Below are 14,098 nucleotides of genomic sequence, written 5' to 3'. Positions count from 1 at the left end.
ACACACACCCCTTGAGGCACAACCCCCTTCTCTCATTCCTCAAGCACTCTAACGAGCCAAACCTCTAATGGAAATCCGTTACATTGGCTTGGACCGGAAGTCGAAGGTAATTTCTCGAGTCTTGGCACTAGAACTGAATTTCATTAGGCAATGTCCAACTTTGGACCCATACGTTGGTTATTTCTGGACAGTATTTGACTTTTGGACATTATTTAAATGTAGGTGTCGAGTCGAATGAGCCCAAAGGTAGTACAAGGACCTCATAATTCATTGGAAATCGGTTTGTGAATTGTCTTTTAGTATTGGATTCATTACGTCGTAATATTATAATATCGGGACATTTGAAGATACTCGAATCTTGACTCGAGTTCCACTGGCCACTGATAAAAGTATTACCATGTATAATACGACTATTTTTGTATATTCTAGGTTTAGAATAATACTGTGTACATCGTTGAGAACAAAACCTGTAGCATTCGACTGACGCTCCGGTTTGTACATTCAGATTCAGACCCTCGGACAAAAAATAGAGTACCGTCATGAAAATTCAAAAAACCATCAATCTCTCGACCGTCTATTTTCCTCCTGGCCGGTGAAAATTAATAAATATTAAATGTAGACATTTCAAAGCCACGAGTAGTACGTGAAATGATAAACATTGGCGGCAAAATTGGCCCGAATCCTCGAGGGATATTCTCTCTATGCCATGTGTTATGTGTTAACACGATTTGAGAGCACGAACGTTTGGAACTGAATGTACGAGACTGGACCCCAGGTGTTGAGCCCTGTGCGGAAACCAAATCAAGTCGACACTGTCACCTGGAACGTGACTCGCGGTATTCATTGTTGAGAAAAAAAAAAGTGATGAAAAAAAAATTGATAATCCCGCCCCAAATGGTCCCCATCCAACCGAAAATCCCTCAAAATTAAATCTTTGACTCCTCGCATGTCTACGACCAACGAATTAAAAACTCTCCATTTCGTTGATTGTTTACAGTAATGCAAAATTGAATAACAAATGAAAATTAAAGTAAATTGTGAAGAGAAAATTGCGTCTGACACACGGGGGCCCCCGAGGAACGCAATATGAAGATATTTATAAAGTTGTTTAACAGCCAAAAGATGTCTCGAAGAGTGACTCGGGTTGATTGACAAAATGAATTGAAATAATTGAATGACAAAAGACTGAATAAAACGACAGAAAGTCGAGATGCTACCGAACGGATAATATTGTCAGTGTGTGTGCAGTGCGCTTCTGATCGCCGCCCGCGTCATGTATATGCTTGAATTTCATATTTGTGTAAAAAATGTATGTTAACATCGTGACAATGGGGGGAAGAACGTTCGAAGCGCAGAGATCAATGGAACTGTGATTATTACGAATGCCGAACGACTTCTCAATGGGCTTTTAACACATTTTCAAAACACAACATTTTGAAATTAATATTCCACTGCTCACTAGAATACTTTTTACGCTTCATTGGTACATGAGGTGCTTGTTGTTGCTTTTGTTGTTTCATTGTGCTTGTTTGCCTGCTGTCCCACCGCATACCTCACCCTCAATAGAATTTTATTGAAAAATATTGGTTCTAGAATTTCAGTGAAATTTTAATATAAATTTCTCGTTACACAATCCCCTCTAAAATAATCTTTATTTACTTTGGGAAATGAAACCGATTGAGGAAGAACCTCTTGTGAAGCGATAACTTACCGACCTCCCCTCTCGCGAGCATACAGTAATAATACAATCTCGTTCAGTGACTGGAAAGAACTCAGAAGACACACGAGGAAAATGTTCTCGTCGGCGTGAGAGACCCTGAGGAGTAGTAGGGAGGGGCCGCAGTGCGCCTGGAGACTAGCCAAACGGGCCACCAGTGGCAAACCAGATCACCGAGGCCAGCATCCGAAACCACCCCCAACAACCCTTTCTCCACCGACTGAGAGTTATCGCACGGACACGTTCATACCAAATGACAAAATCCTCCTACTCCTCCTACCCCAGGCCACAACTTGCCACTTGTCCCTCTCCTCCCTCAACTGTATCATCTATACTTTTAACATCGTTCCACCAGCCCTTGCGGTTCTTCTTCCAATTTTTCCAACCCTTCTTTCTTCTTTATTGCCCTTGGAACACTGGCAAACATTTTACAATTCGGTTTTTCCCTTGTGATTCTCTTTGTTCCAAAGCATCCAAAGAGACGATTACTTGCAGTCACCCGTCTCTGAGTGCTACCCGAGAGTGGATGGCAGGTGCACTTGGCAATTTTATATCCCATATATACACGTCCAATTGTAGAACTCGCTTGGCTGGATCAATTTTTTATCCTCATATTTTTATGATTTCTCGACATTCATTTGTGTGATGAGAGAGGTTTAGGTAAGGAGTGCCAGAGAGTATTGCTTGTGAAAATATCGCTCCTTTTATTACACTTTTCAATAATAGATCAGTTGAATTGAATTTTAAGTTTAAATGTTTTCGGGGATTTTTTACTGCTCTGGTTATTCGCCCCGATTAATTCTCCATTCGCTGGAATTTTCATGGATTTTTTAATCCTCGGGTCCAAATGCATTCACCGGCTTGTTTGAGTTTTCATTTGTTGGAAATGGTTTCAGGGATTTGATTACGTCGGGTATTAATTGTGTTTAGTTTGGTTTTTCTCATTTCGCTGAAAAAAATCATTTGGAAATTCCAATGACGTACACATTTCCCTAATATTAAAATAATAATAATAATAAAAGCACTTATTATCATAAAAAAAAATTTCTTCCCCCATGCTCATAGCCATGGAAAGCATAAAGCTGGTAATAAAGTCCAACTGGCCATTCAACTTTCACTAAACAAAGTAACTCAAGACAATTGTCTACAACCCCTCCGATATTTGCATCCCCTCGAATAATATAACGGATCTGGAGTTGTAATTCCAACGGAGGAATACGAAATGCTTTTCGGGGTACACGGAGGATTCCCAGGGCACCTATAAACCCCACCGTGTACTCCTCACTCCAACCCCACCTCGATCCACCCTGTCATCGTCTTCCGTTATCTTACCGGCTGATCGTGAGTCTGCAAGCATTCCCAAGGATATTCAGACCTCAGTATCGAATATCCTGAATGTTATCGATACCCAGTCTTCCCATCGTTGTACGAAAATTTCCTTCCCTCTATTAGGCGTGAATTCAGTCAGTGAAAAAATTGTAATTTTTTCAGCCCTTAAAAAAACATCCCCATTAATGTATTTGGCCAACTGCTGGACAAGAAATCTTGAATGTTTTTTAAATTCCTATTTATGCCCCCTTGACTCGTCTCACAAAAGCCACTTTGTCTTTCTGCATTTCCACAATTTCTCCTTTGATAAAAATGACGTCTTAAGAGACGCTTTAACACATCGGCCGGACGGTAATTCGATTTGTATCGCATTCCCTGTGGCAAAGAAGCTTTGTATCTCGTGCGGGAAGTTACCCTTTCCATTCTTTTTAGTCTCTCAACTCATCTCCGAGTTCTCTGTGCCCACGCGAGAGCTAGAGGGAAGGGGAAAAAAGAGAAATAACGGGAGTGGAAAAGAAGTTGAAAAAACACAGAGGCGAGTGCCCGTAGGATAGAGCGGGGGGGAAATAGAAGGGAAAGAGGGTGAGTGAGTGAGTGAGAGAGGACTGGAAGAGATGGTGCGGGATTGGGTGAGTGAGAAAATGCACTGGTTCCATTAAAGCTCTTCGCCGCTAACTCCGTTGACCTATTAAAATCGAGACCCGTCGACGGAGGCGGCAGGAAGAGGTTTCTACAAACAGAATTGCACTCCCTCGGTGTTACTCCCCTTCGCCGCACCATCCTCCAGTGCCCATTTTACTCAGCTAGAGGAAACTTTCTTCTTTACTTGATGTCAGTTTCAAGAAATTAGTGAGAACCTTAATGCACTTTCTTTTCTTCATTTTCGATCCAAATGCTATCTCAGGAGGATGAAAAAAAAAGATATAGCCAGAGGAAGGGTGATGATAAATTATGGAGCAAAAAAAAAAATCCATGGAGTTGAATTCATTCAATTATCTAGGGGAATTTCTGGAGCATAAGTTTTTTTCCTATTTATCCCTGGAGTGGAGAAAATGCTAATGCGCAGGAGGGACGAGGACGGGGGAGTGGTGAACTGAGCGGGGTAGAGGGGGAAGGGGGTGTAAAAAAGGGTCGCCGAAGAACTGGAATATGTATCATTCACCCCTGCTGTGGGGAAGTCGGGCGAATGTGAAGTAAACTTTCAAGCACTTTGCCAAGACTCATAAGTGTATGCCCGTATAGTTTATGGGTGGTTTTTACATACGATAAAAGGGAATTTGGGGATATCATGCTGAGGGAAATGGGGTGAATTATGCTGAAAAAATATATGGATTTGGGAAAAAGCGAGGGCTATTATTATTAAGAGTACATTCTTAAAAATTATAATGTTATTGTTGCGTGCATCTTCTCGTAAGTCAAGATTTTTCGTTTGTGGTAAATGAACAAAGATCAAGTTAGTAGTATAACAAGAGATCTGTGGAGACGCTGAGTGGAAGTTTCAGGAAACTCCGCCGCATTATGACTGAATTTCAGTGGTAATTTCCCTTTTATCAACTGTTATTGGATACGTAAAACTATTGACTAACCCTTGACGAATCGAATAATATTGTTCTCAACGGGAGAACAAATTATATCCCGTTGAATTGATAATGAATCTAATATTTTTCCCATCTCCATGTTTTACCATATTCCTCGTATTCTCCGAGAATCAAAAAGTCATATTCCGGTGTCAGTCCATTCGTAACATGCATCCAAAGATTTTCCAGTTGGTTTGAGAGCCCGTGGGTGTATATCGTAACTTTCTCCGGTTTTACGAGTAAACCCTTGGATTTTACATGCCAATTCCTCACAGAGTACGTAAGGCATGCGGTGAGACGACCACACAAGCCATTGGAGAACGCATTTGCCGTATGCTTTCTACATGTGTATACATATAGCCCTTTCACTCAACTCTCCCCTGGCAAAACCAGCCCTCTCCATATGCTGATATAGGTTTTTGAGTTGTGTTTGTGTATCCAGGCAGCTGGACTACGATGTATCCACTACTCTAGCTGCACGCATGTTGGTGCATGTGGCATGAATATTTCCTTAACAACTCCGGGTGTATATTCCTCTCTCCCCCCCCCCTCTCTCTCTCTCTCTCTTCCACTAACTCCTTATACTATATCTCGCTCCACTGGCGCACATAAAAAAAATAACTCCTCTCTTCGCTCTTTTTTCACTTCTCCCTCCCCTGTATCCACCTCTATATTTAATACTCCATTATGTCATCCACCATTACAGTACCACATTATCCTGGTCAACGAGTAACAGAGTCTTTAAAATTTTATACAACTTGACAGTATTGTACCCTAGATTTTATCTTTTATTAATAAGTCAGATGTGTTATTCACGCAGGATAAACTTTACTTTACTTTTAATTTTTTTGAAAGAATATTTCATCGATGTGAGAGATGGCGATCGTTTGTCACGAAAAATAAAATGTCCTCAGGGTGGTGCTACAGTAGATAACTGTTAATCAAACCCTGCAGAAAGTATACGAGGTCAGGATCAATTGAGAAGACGTAAAAGGCCTTGGATTGATTTAAAGACGCAGCAGTAACTTCTTTCATTACCGCCCTTCATGAAATAAAGAGAAGTCTTTTTTTTTAAGTAGGAAACTTACGGGGGCGAAACATGCGAAAAGTGTGGTTCTTCCCCCTTCCCTCTAGGCACCCCACGTGATTCGAATTTATCATAATTTGAGGAAGATCAGAGGGTGGCAGACATCTTTCGGGGTATGGAAGTTTGCCGCGACGCTTTTATATTCTTCATGAGCTTAGATTCCCCACAACTTGAGGGACTGGTAATTACCGTAAGGTCACGTCGTATCGTAAATTGAGGATAACGATCATCCATGTCCTATTACGTGCATTAGAGGGAGTTTGTTGGTATATGAGACATGATATACACGAAAATGATGAACTTTCTAGGATGGGAGACAAATTACCGCCATCTTTCAATCATCGTGTTTTTAGTTTTGATATTATTCATAATTACATGGGAACTAAGTAGCGAAATTAAACGAAACAATCATGGTACAATAAAAAAAAATGATGATTCAAGTAGATCTAGACTCGGAGTGTTGGCGACACCAACACACCCCCGATTTTTAAATCCATTCTCAAGTAAACTTATTCTCGTCATGAATCATTATTTTTCATTCATTTGAGCTTTAACTCTGCTGTTCCTCATTCAAATCCCTTCAACAAAACGTCAAATTAGTATTTATAAATTCCGAAGGAATTCATACGGCAATTCACCAATAATGAATGTGTACTTTGGTAGAGCTCCAACAAACGAAGTGGTCGTACAAGAATCAGCCTGTCCTCGATTCCTCAAATCGTTGATTATTCATTTAATTACGAATGCAATTATTACACAAACGTTTAAAACATCAGAGCGTTGCTTGACTATACCCACAATTATACATGCATATTCATAAAGTTCGTGAAATTAAGCGGCCGAAAATGTCATTCCGATAGGAAAAATAAAGTGATAAATGGATATACGACAGCTTCGTTTATGGACTCCATTTCATTCTTTTTTCTTCATTCTTTGTTTTAATAGACGCAAGAGGGGATAAAAATAACTGAGACGGTGGTGAAGAGTAAAGGGACGTCGGAGGGAACTGGAGTTGATACAAATTCGTTAATTAGACTTTCGTGATTTGCTACTTAATTTACATTTTCATTCGTCTATTCAGTGAAAATGCAGATACCTTTCTCTTCCCTCCGAGCGTTCCACTTCATGACCCTTTTTGGTTGTGTTACCTCTTTGCCATGGATATATATCCTTCTCTCTCTCTCTCTCTGTCTCTTTCTCTCTTTCTCTCTCTCTCTCCCTCTCTCTGGGGAGGGTGCCATATTCAAAGTGAGACCCTCCTTTCCTCAGCCCTATTACCCAGAGATAAGGGAGAAGAAAATAATTACCAAGTCACAAACTAACGCAAACGAAATTTTCTCTCTGTCACGTTACCAACTCGTGATTAATGCAGGACTTTACGCTGGATTTCTACTTCCGGCAATTTTGGACTGATCCAAGACTGGCATTCACGAAGAGGCCAGGGGTGGAAACACTCAGCGTTGGATCTGAACTTATTAAAAATATATGGGTACCAGATACGTTCTTCGTCAATGAGAAGCAGTCTTACTTCCACATTGCCACCACCAGCAACGAGTTCATACGAATACACCACTCGGGAAGCATAACACGAAGTATACGGTGAGTTGTCATTGTGTGTCATTATTCCTTCTATTCGTACTCTAACGTTTCCCGAAAAATTAATAAGTGGCCTACTTCACGTGACTTCGAAGGGCCCACCTTCCCCTCGTATATCGTAAATGTTCCATAATTCGGAACAAAGGGTCTTAAAGCCAGCAGAATTGAATATGAATTTGAAGAGGGATCACAAGCAGCCCACCTTCAATTTCATGCTATTCTTACTTAGCGTAATAGCGAGTGTACGAACCCCTTTCCGTCCCATTTGGGTTTCCTCGACCCATGGCCCACGGGGTTGCCCAGGAGTATTCCCGTATTAACGCTCGGGCTATATTCAGAAGCCATGCATATCTAACTTATACAGTACGTGCGGCTCCCGTACCATCCGGAGACTACCCGACTGTGTCCTAACCCCGTGTATGTTCACTCCCCTCACCCCATAAACTCGCCAACATTCTCTACCTTTCTCTGGAACGCCTGCAACTACAATATGAACATTTTACCCTTTCTGTGATTTGCACACGCGGAAATTAGCATGCGTATATATTAAATGCATAACCGATTGCCTCGGAAGGCACTTTAATGTCAAATATTCAACAACATTTTATTCTATTCTCCCTTGTACCAGGCTGGGGCTAAATCCCTCCTTGCACATTAAACTAATAATTTCTTTCAATTACCGTACAATTTTTATGTTATAATGATGAAAAACCCCTGTCAGTCCGTTAAATTCCGTACTTCACGATGAAAGAAAAATACTCCAGTACCTTATTTACCCCGAAAACTCTTTTGAAAAAAAAAACGTACTTTCGCGAGTCGAAGAATCTCATAATGTGCATAATAATTCCCTAATGACTCCGAGAAATAGCGCGAGTGGCCGTAATACCTCCTATCGAGGCGTGAACACACCCTTTGCCCTCCAACATCGACCGACGACGCTGAGAATATGCCCGGGGAAATGGACTAGAGGCTGAAAAAAAACGAATTAAACCAAGGGCCATGGAAGAAAGATGTTGGAGCAAAGGGGCTGGAAACCAGACGATAATTTTGTATGATCGACGAGTTGGGTGGGGGAGGGGAGAGGTAGGCGTAAAATGAGAGAAAACGTTGGTTGCGTGTGACGGCCTCGTTATCAAACGTATAGGATGCCAGTCTCATATTTTCTTTTGGTATTTTCCCCCTTAATTTTCCCCTCATCGAGCTCGCTCGTTCTCAGGGAAACCTTCAACGTTATACCGACCTCCGTGTCAATATTCCGGGGTATACCGTTAGTTACGATTATTGCACTCAGCATCGACCCAGTTTCCGGTTGTATTTTAGGGTGAAAAAAATGACAGAATCGCTCCTTTAAACAACGGCTATAATATTTTGCATTTACCCTAGTAAGTGTTATCATCGGTGTGCTGTACATCCATTTATTAAACAATAACAGCACTGGCTAATTTTCCAAAACCTAATCAGCTAATAAACAGTGAGAAAGAAATGGAAGGGTTGGAACAGGTCAATGACCAATTACCCAATCTGAATTCAATAGAACCACTCGAGATTGTTAGTGAGATTCGAATGGCTACTTGCCCTGGTAGGCGAATGCCATTCGTTCCATGAATTCATCGAGCCTTATCATAATTTCGGGGATGAGTCGGTGCGGTGTATGAGCGAACTATCGCTTGGGTCTGCGCGAACGAGGGGCATTGGTGCACCAAGCCGGATTAGCAGCCACGCCAAAATCACTCAGCAGGCATATAAACGGGTAACAGGACTGCCGTATAGGGAAGGGTGGGATGAGTTGTTCAGCAGATGAAAAGGGAGATAGAATAGTAAAGGCCGGCAGTGAGAGGCACAACATTCATCATGGCATGGGTTAGCGGATAGCAATAGCGATAGCGCCGCTTGGTTCACTAGAACACCAACACATGCTTTCACCGAGTTGGATGAACACAGTGAATGACAGTCGAACTATGCAACTCGGACTTTGATGTATTCCGTGGAGGATGGGGATTATAAATTTTTGATAATGGTCCTTCTGCCGGCATTGCTTTGATTACAAAAAAAAATGAGGGCCGAGTGTTCAAACGGCACATGAATTTTTCTGGTGTGGGAACAATTGGGTTGATTTCTACGGATTTGATTGCTGGGAGTGGTGATTTTTTTTTGCGCAGTTAAAACCACCAGGCTTCATGGTTTATTCAATGGCTTCGGACAAATTGGAAGGAGAGCCTTCGAAAGCCGAGCCAGTTTAGAGTAACTCCCCAATGTTTTGAATAAAAAAAATTTATCTTTAATTATTCTATTTGATGTTGTAGAAATTTTTACGGGGCTGAATAATCATAGAGAACAAGACGGGATTAAAAAAGTGAAGGGTGCTATTAGGCTGTGGGGATGAGCAATTAAACCGTATAAGACAAAATGAGCACCCAATATACGTATATCCTGCGTATTTATGCATAAGCATGCGCCGGGTGCGGACCACTTTTGGACGGTGAGGTCCGAGAGATTTAAAAGAGCGCGCTTGCTACAGGCTGAGTGGAATGAAACAGGAAAAGGGAAGGAAGGGTGTGCTAGAAGTACACACGCCAATGGGCAAACGGTTTCATCAAGCGCCATACACGTATGCACTTGATGCGATGAATATGGATAAATGCTCGCCATGTGTGTGGTAGTTATCCTCAAAATTTTGATGAAAATATTATGCTGCTGCTATGCTGAGTTGAGTCAATGAGATCCACTCATTAAACGTCATCCTACTCAATTATGGAAATGTATTATTAATAAGTTTGAGTTTCTGTAACATAATGAAAATCCCTAAGACCTATGCTGGCAATTCTGGATAAAAATTTTAACGACCATATTTTACCATTTGCAGCTTAACAATCACAGCTTCATGTCCCATGAATCTTCAGTATTTCCCGATGGATCGACAACTGTGCCACATCGAGATCGAGAGTTGTAAGTACACGATTGAAATACAATGTGATATTTTCAATTGCTATAACACCACCAGAATTAATAACTAATTAAAAATATTCAATCCTCCTGGATCAACCATTGACTAATTAGCCATTGACATTCGTCACACACAACTACATACGCCAACAAAAAAATTCTCTTCCGCTTGAATCCTCAAATCGATTTCAACAGATATATTCAGTTCAATTGCAGGTGATTTTCCCATTCGTCGGAAAATACACTCCCCCCCTTTTTTTTCAGATCAACGAAGCAAACCGATTCACACTCAGTCGATTGAAAAAAAAAACGCTTCGTTTTCTCTCATTCATTTTCTTCAAATATCTGTATGGAGAACCTTTTATCCTCTTCACTTCCCATTTTTTTTGTCACTCCCCTTTTTAAAGTTATACTTACACGCCTCTACTGCCACCCCCCCCCTTCCTCCTCTTCTCGTTCTATCCACTCATTCTTCGCGCTCTGATTCACATTTCTGCATCACTCAATCACTCAGAGTTCACAGATTCTACACATAAATATATGAATATTCATATTTTTTTCGTATACAATGATATTCGAGATATTGCACCAGTGTGCAGCGAAAATCAGCACATGCTTTTATCACATATCAATACATATGAATTATTGAGGGAAAAAAATACATTGACAATTGCAACCAGAGAAATGACGCATTCGAATCAACTACAACTTTTGATTTTAAGTATTTCTCTCTATTTCAAGGAAAATTTTTAAATTCATTGATTACCGATAAAATATAATTTCATAATTGTATTTTTAAAAGATAATTTATATTAGCAAAAATATTGGATACACATAAAGATCAACTTGATGCAATTCGAATAAATTGAATCGGAGTAAATCATTTCCCTGGATTATTTATTCATATAAAATAATCCATCCATCATAAAAATCAATGAATTTACTCACAATCGAATAGAATAAACTGACAAATTAATGAACAAAATACTCCTAAAATTTGATTTAAATTTTTGCGCCCGATCGAATCCACAACAGGAACATCAATCACAAAGCGACATAATCAGGTCTGATTATACACTGAGCTCACCCCTTGGATAGATTTGAACTTATTTCCAATGCAACATAAGGATATTTTTTTTAATTTTGATATTCTCTTATCACGAGAAAAACATTCCAGAAATGACAACTCGTACATCTCCCGCATCCTTACCAAGTAGGAGGGGCTGAACTAATGAGACACTTGAACTACTTTCGGCCCTTCCTATCCTCCCACTTCAACAATTTTTTTCGCCCCCTTTCTTCTTACTCTCGGCATGATATTCACTGCGATTTGCAGCGGGCAATCCCCCGTCAAGTTCGACACAGTCGCGTGAGTGAAAATATTATAACTGGGGCATTGGCCGATCCTCCCTCAACTCATACATAACCTCACATACGAGATAGAGAGTATTCACAAGAAAAGACTTGGCTTCGAGTCTCGAGTGTGTTATTAAAAATTTCTTAAGCCCCTAGACGTCGGAAATTCATATCCCCAAGAGTTTTTCCTCAAGACCGAAAGGTTTATTCAATGCATTCTACCTCGAGAAAGAGGGGAGGGAAAAATTTATGAATTTTTCTCATTTACCTATACAATTGGAAGGTAATTTACGAGCCGAAGGGCATCGGCAGTGCCCCCCTCCACACCCTTCCCGCCCCACTCAGATTTCATTTTTAATTCAACAAAATATACATCACTTACTTCATTAGAGATAAATGCCACCTAGATTTGTGTAAAATTGTTATTTCTATGGTGTAATGCCAACATATTATGCAACCTCCGAAGGGTCTCCACTGTGTAATACCAATAACAGTTCCAGTGACAAATTAATTTATCCATCCAGCAAAATATGGAGGGCTTTTCCACTTCTGTTTGAATGAAAAATTTCAATTATTAATCCCTCAATCTTGCACTGAAATACAAGTGAATAATAAAAAAGAGAGAGATGGAGAATTAACTACGTCATTGGGACTACGCAGCCCCTTTTGTACATAGGCCGTTAAATTACGCCAAAAATTTTGTTCATTAATTTAATTTGATTATTAATTTTTCATTAAATATGCCACAAATACAAGCAAATGGAATAAACTGAATATTTTAAACAAAACAAAACAAAACAATGTTGAATAATGCAGTACATGAGAGAATGAGAGAGCCCGAAAGGCATCCGACATACAGCACTGAAGCTCGTGTCTGGGGACGTTGGCCACTGACGACTGGCCGGCCCTGGAAGGAGCCTACGCAATATATAAAAATAATTCAATTTAAAATAAAATAAATGCCGACTGACAGATATCCGTGAAAGCCGAATTCTGACGCATTGTGCATCTAGCCAAAGCGCATGCGTGAATACAAAAAAATATTCATTAACTGGTAAATATTATTTGGTCAACTGTTACCTAAGTTCTAACAACGTGATCTGTTTTAGATAATTAATATAGATTTAATCAGTATAATTAGATGTTTCATTTTTGGCTCCCAATTTGGCATGCTGTAGTTCATTACAATTCACTGATTATTAGTAATATTTCATTAATATTAATTCCTCAACTTATTGAAACTGTTCTTTATACGGGCATTAAATTCTAAATTCATCGAAATGTCAATGACATTTTGAAGAATGAATAAAAAAACCGAAGTAGTTTCTCTCCTCAATTTGGAATGTCGTCAAATTAAACGTGCTTGGGTTAATTTGTGCGAAGATGTAAACTGTTTTATTGGCCAGTTGATAGTTCTCACTCAATTTTAACTACTGGCGGTGAACACTAAAGAAGAGAGAAACGAAAACGGGTTAAACGCGTTGCTTCTCCGAAATATCGTAGAATTTCAAACAAAGAGCAGCAGGAATGAGGGTGTTGGGGAAGTCATTCCCCTGGCTACTGATGAATGCTGATTTAAGTGGTGCTATTCACCGTGGGAATATTATGGATATTCCCTGAGGATGTTTTAAACAATTTGACGAAAGTAATTTTATTTTGTCCACAACCGCATCAACTGCGGTTGCATTATCCTGCATGTTTTACAAGCTTTTCGTGTGGATTCCATTGTTTCTAAGGCTTTTACGAATTTCCTCTACCTAAATTAATTACAATATAGTGTGAAAATGGGCGGCAAAGAGTGGAGCACAGAGGCCAAGTGGATGCACATTTTGAGTTGCTATAGAATTGGACAGTATTTTGCATTACCAATTTTTCTGTAATTGAGTAGCAGTCAATGCAGAAAAGCATTTATAATAACGAAGATCAATTAATCTTTCTGGGGATATTTATGGATAACTTCAGGGAAATTAAACTTTGGATTTAACCTTCGGTGAAATGAAGAAAATTTTACAGAGTTTTCACGAGAGAAAACCTGGGCATGACTACAACACCGCAGATGCAATTACGTCAAAAACACAAAGTGAGAACTGAACTAGAGTGAAAAGTGGAGGGAAATAGTGTCCAGCCCTTCCACACCCCTTCGATAGTCACTATCGATGTATAGCATTTTACCACTCAACAAAAAATCCACCTTGCCTCCCTGTGTCACAGCGAGACCTTCATTCCATCAATTTATTTACGTACAATCGAATTTTTCATCCCCACACGGAGATTGAGGGGTGAAAATTGCAAAATACAACACCTTTGCCTGTCCACACATTTGAAAATTTGTAATAAATTTATGGTAAAGTGGTTATGATACTTTGCATGTATACAATGATGTCTAAATCCGGAGAAATCGATTTTGGAAATGGGACGTGTTGCAGGGAATGTTGCATTTACAACGATTGCCATTAAAAGTCCCTTCGTGTGCAAACTAATCTGTGCATTTCT

At 39.9% G+C, this 14,098-nt stretch overlaps 1 protein-coding gene across 10 annotated transcripts in view; it reads left to right on the top strand.

The window, feature by feature from the left end:
• LOC135167443 (gamma-aminobutyric acid receptor subunit beta) overlaps positions 1-14,098 on the top strand; it is an 89,778-nt gene that overhangs the window by 46,832 nt on the left and 28,848 nt on the right. For all 10 annotated transcript variants that reach the window (XM_064130641.1, XM_064130648.1, XM_064130645.1 and 7 more), the window contains exons 5-6: positions 7,083-7,309; positions 10,170-10,252. In XM_064130641.1, the coding sequence (XP_063986711.1) occupies positions 7,083-7,309; positions 10,170-10,252 (310 nt within the window). The remainder of the gene's footprint in view (positions 1-7,082; positions 7,310-10,169; positions 10,253-14,098) is intronic.

This window comes from Diachasmimorpha longicaudata, chromosome 11, assembly GCF_034640455.1.
Source record: "Diachasmimorpha longicaudata isolate KC_UGA_2023 chromosome 11, iyDiaLong2, whole genome shotgun sequence".
NCBI lineage: Eukaryota > Metazoa > Arthropoda > Insecta > Hymenoptera > Braconidae > Diachasmimorpha > Diachasmimorpha longicaudata.
This window is presented reverse-complemented; position numbering and strand designations above follow the sequence as displayed.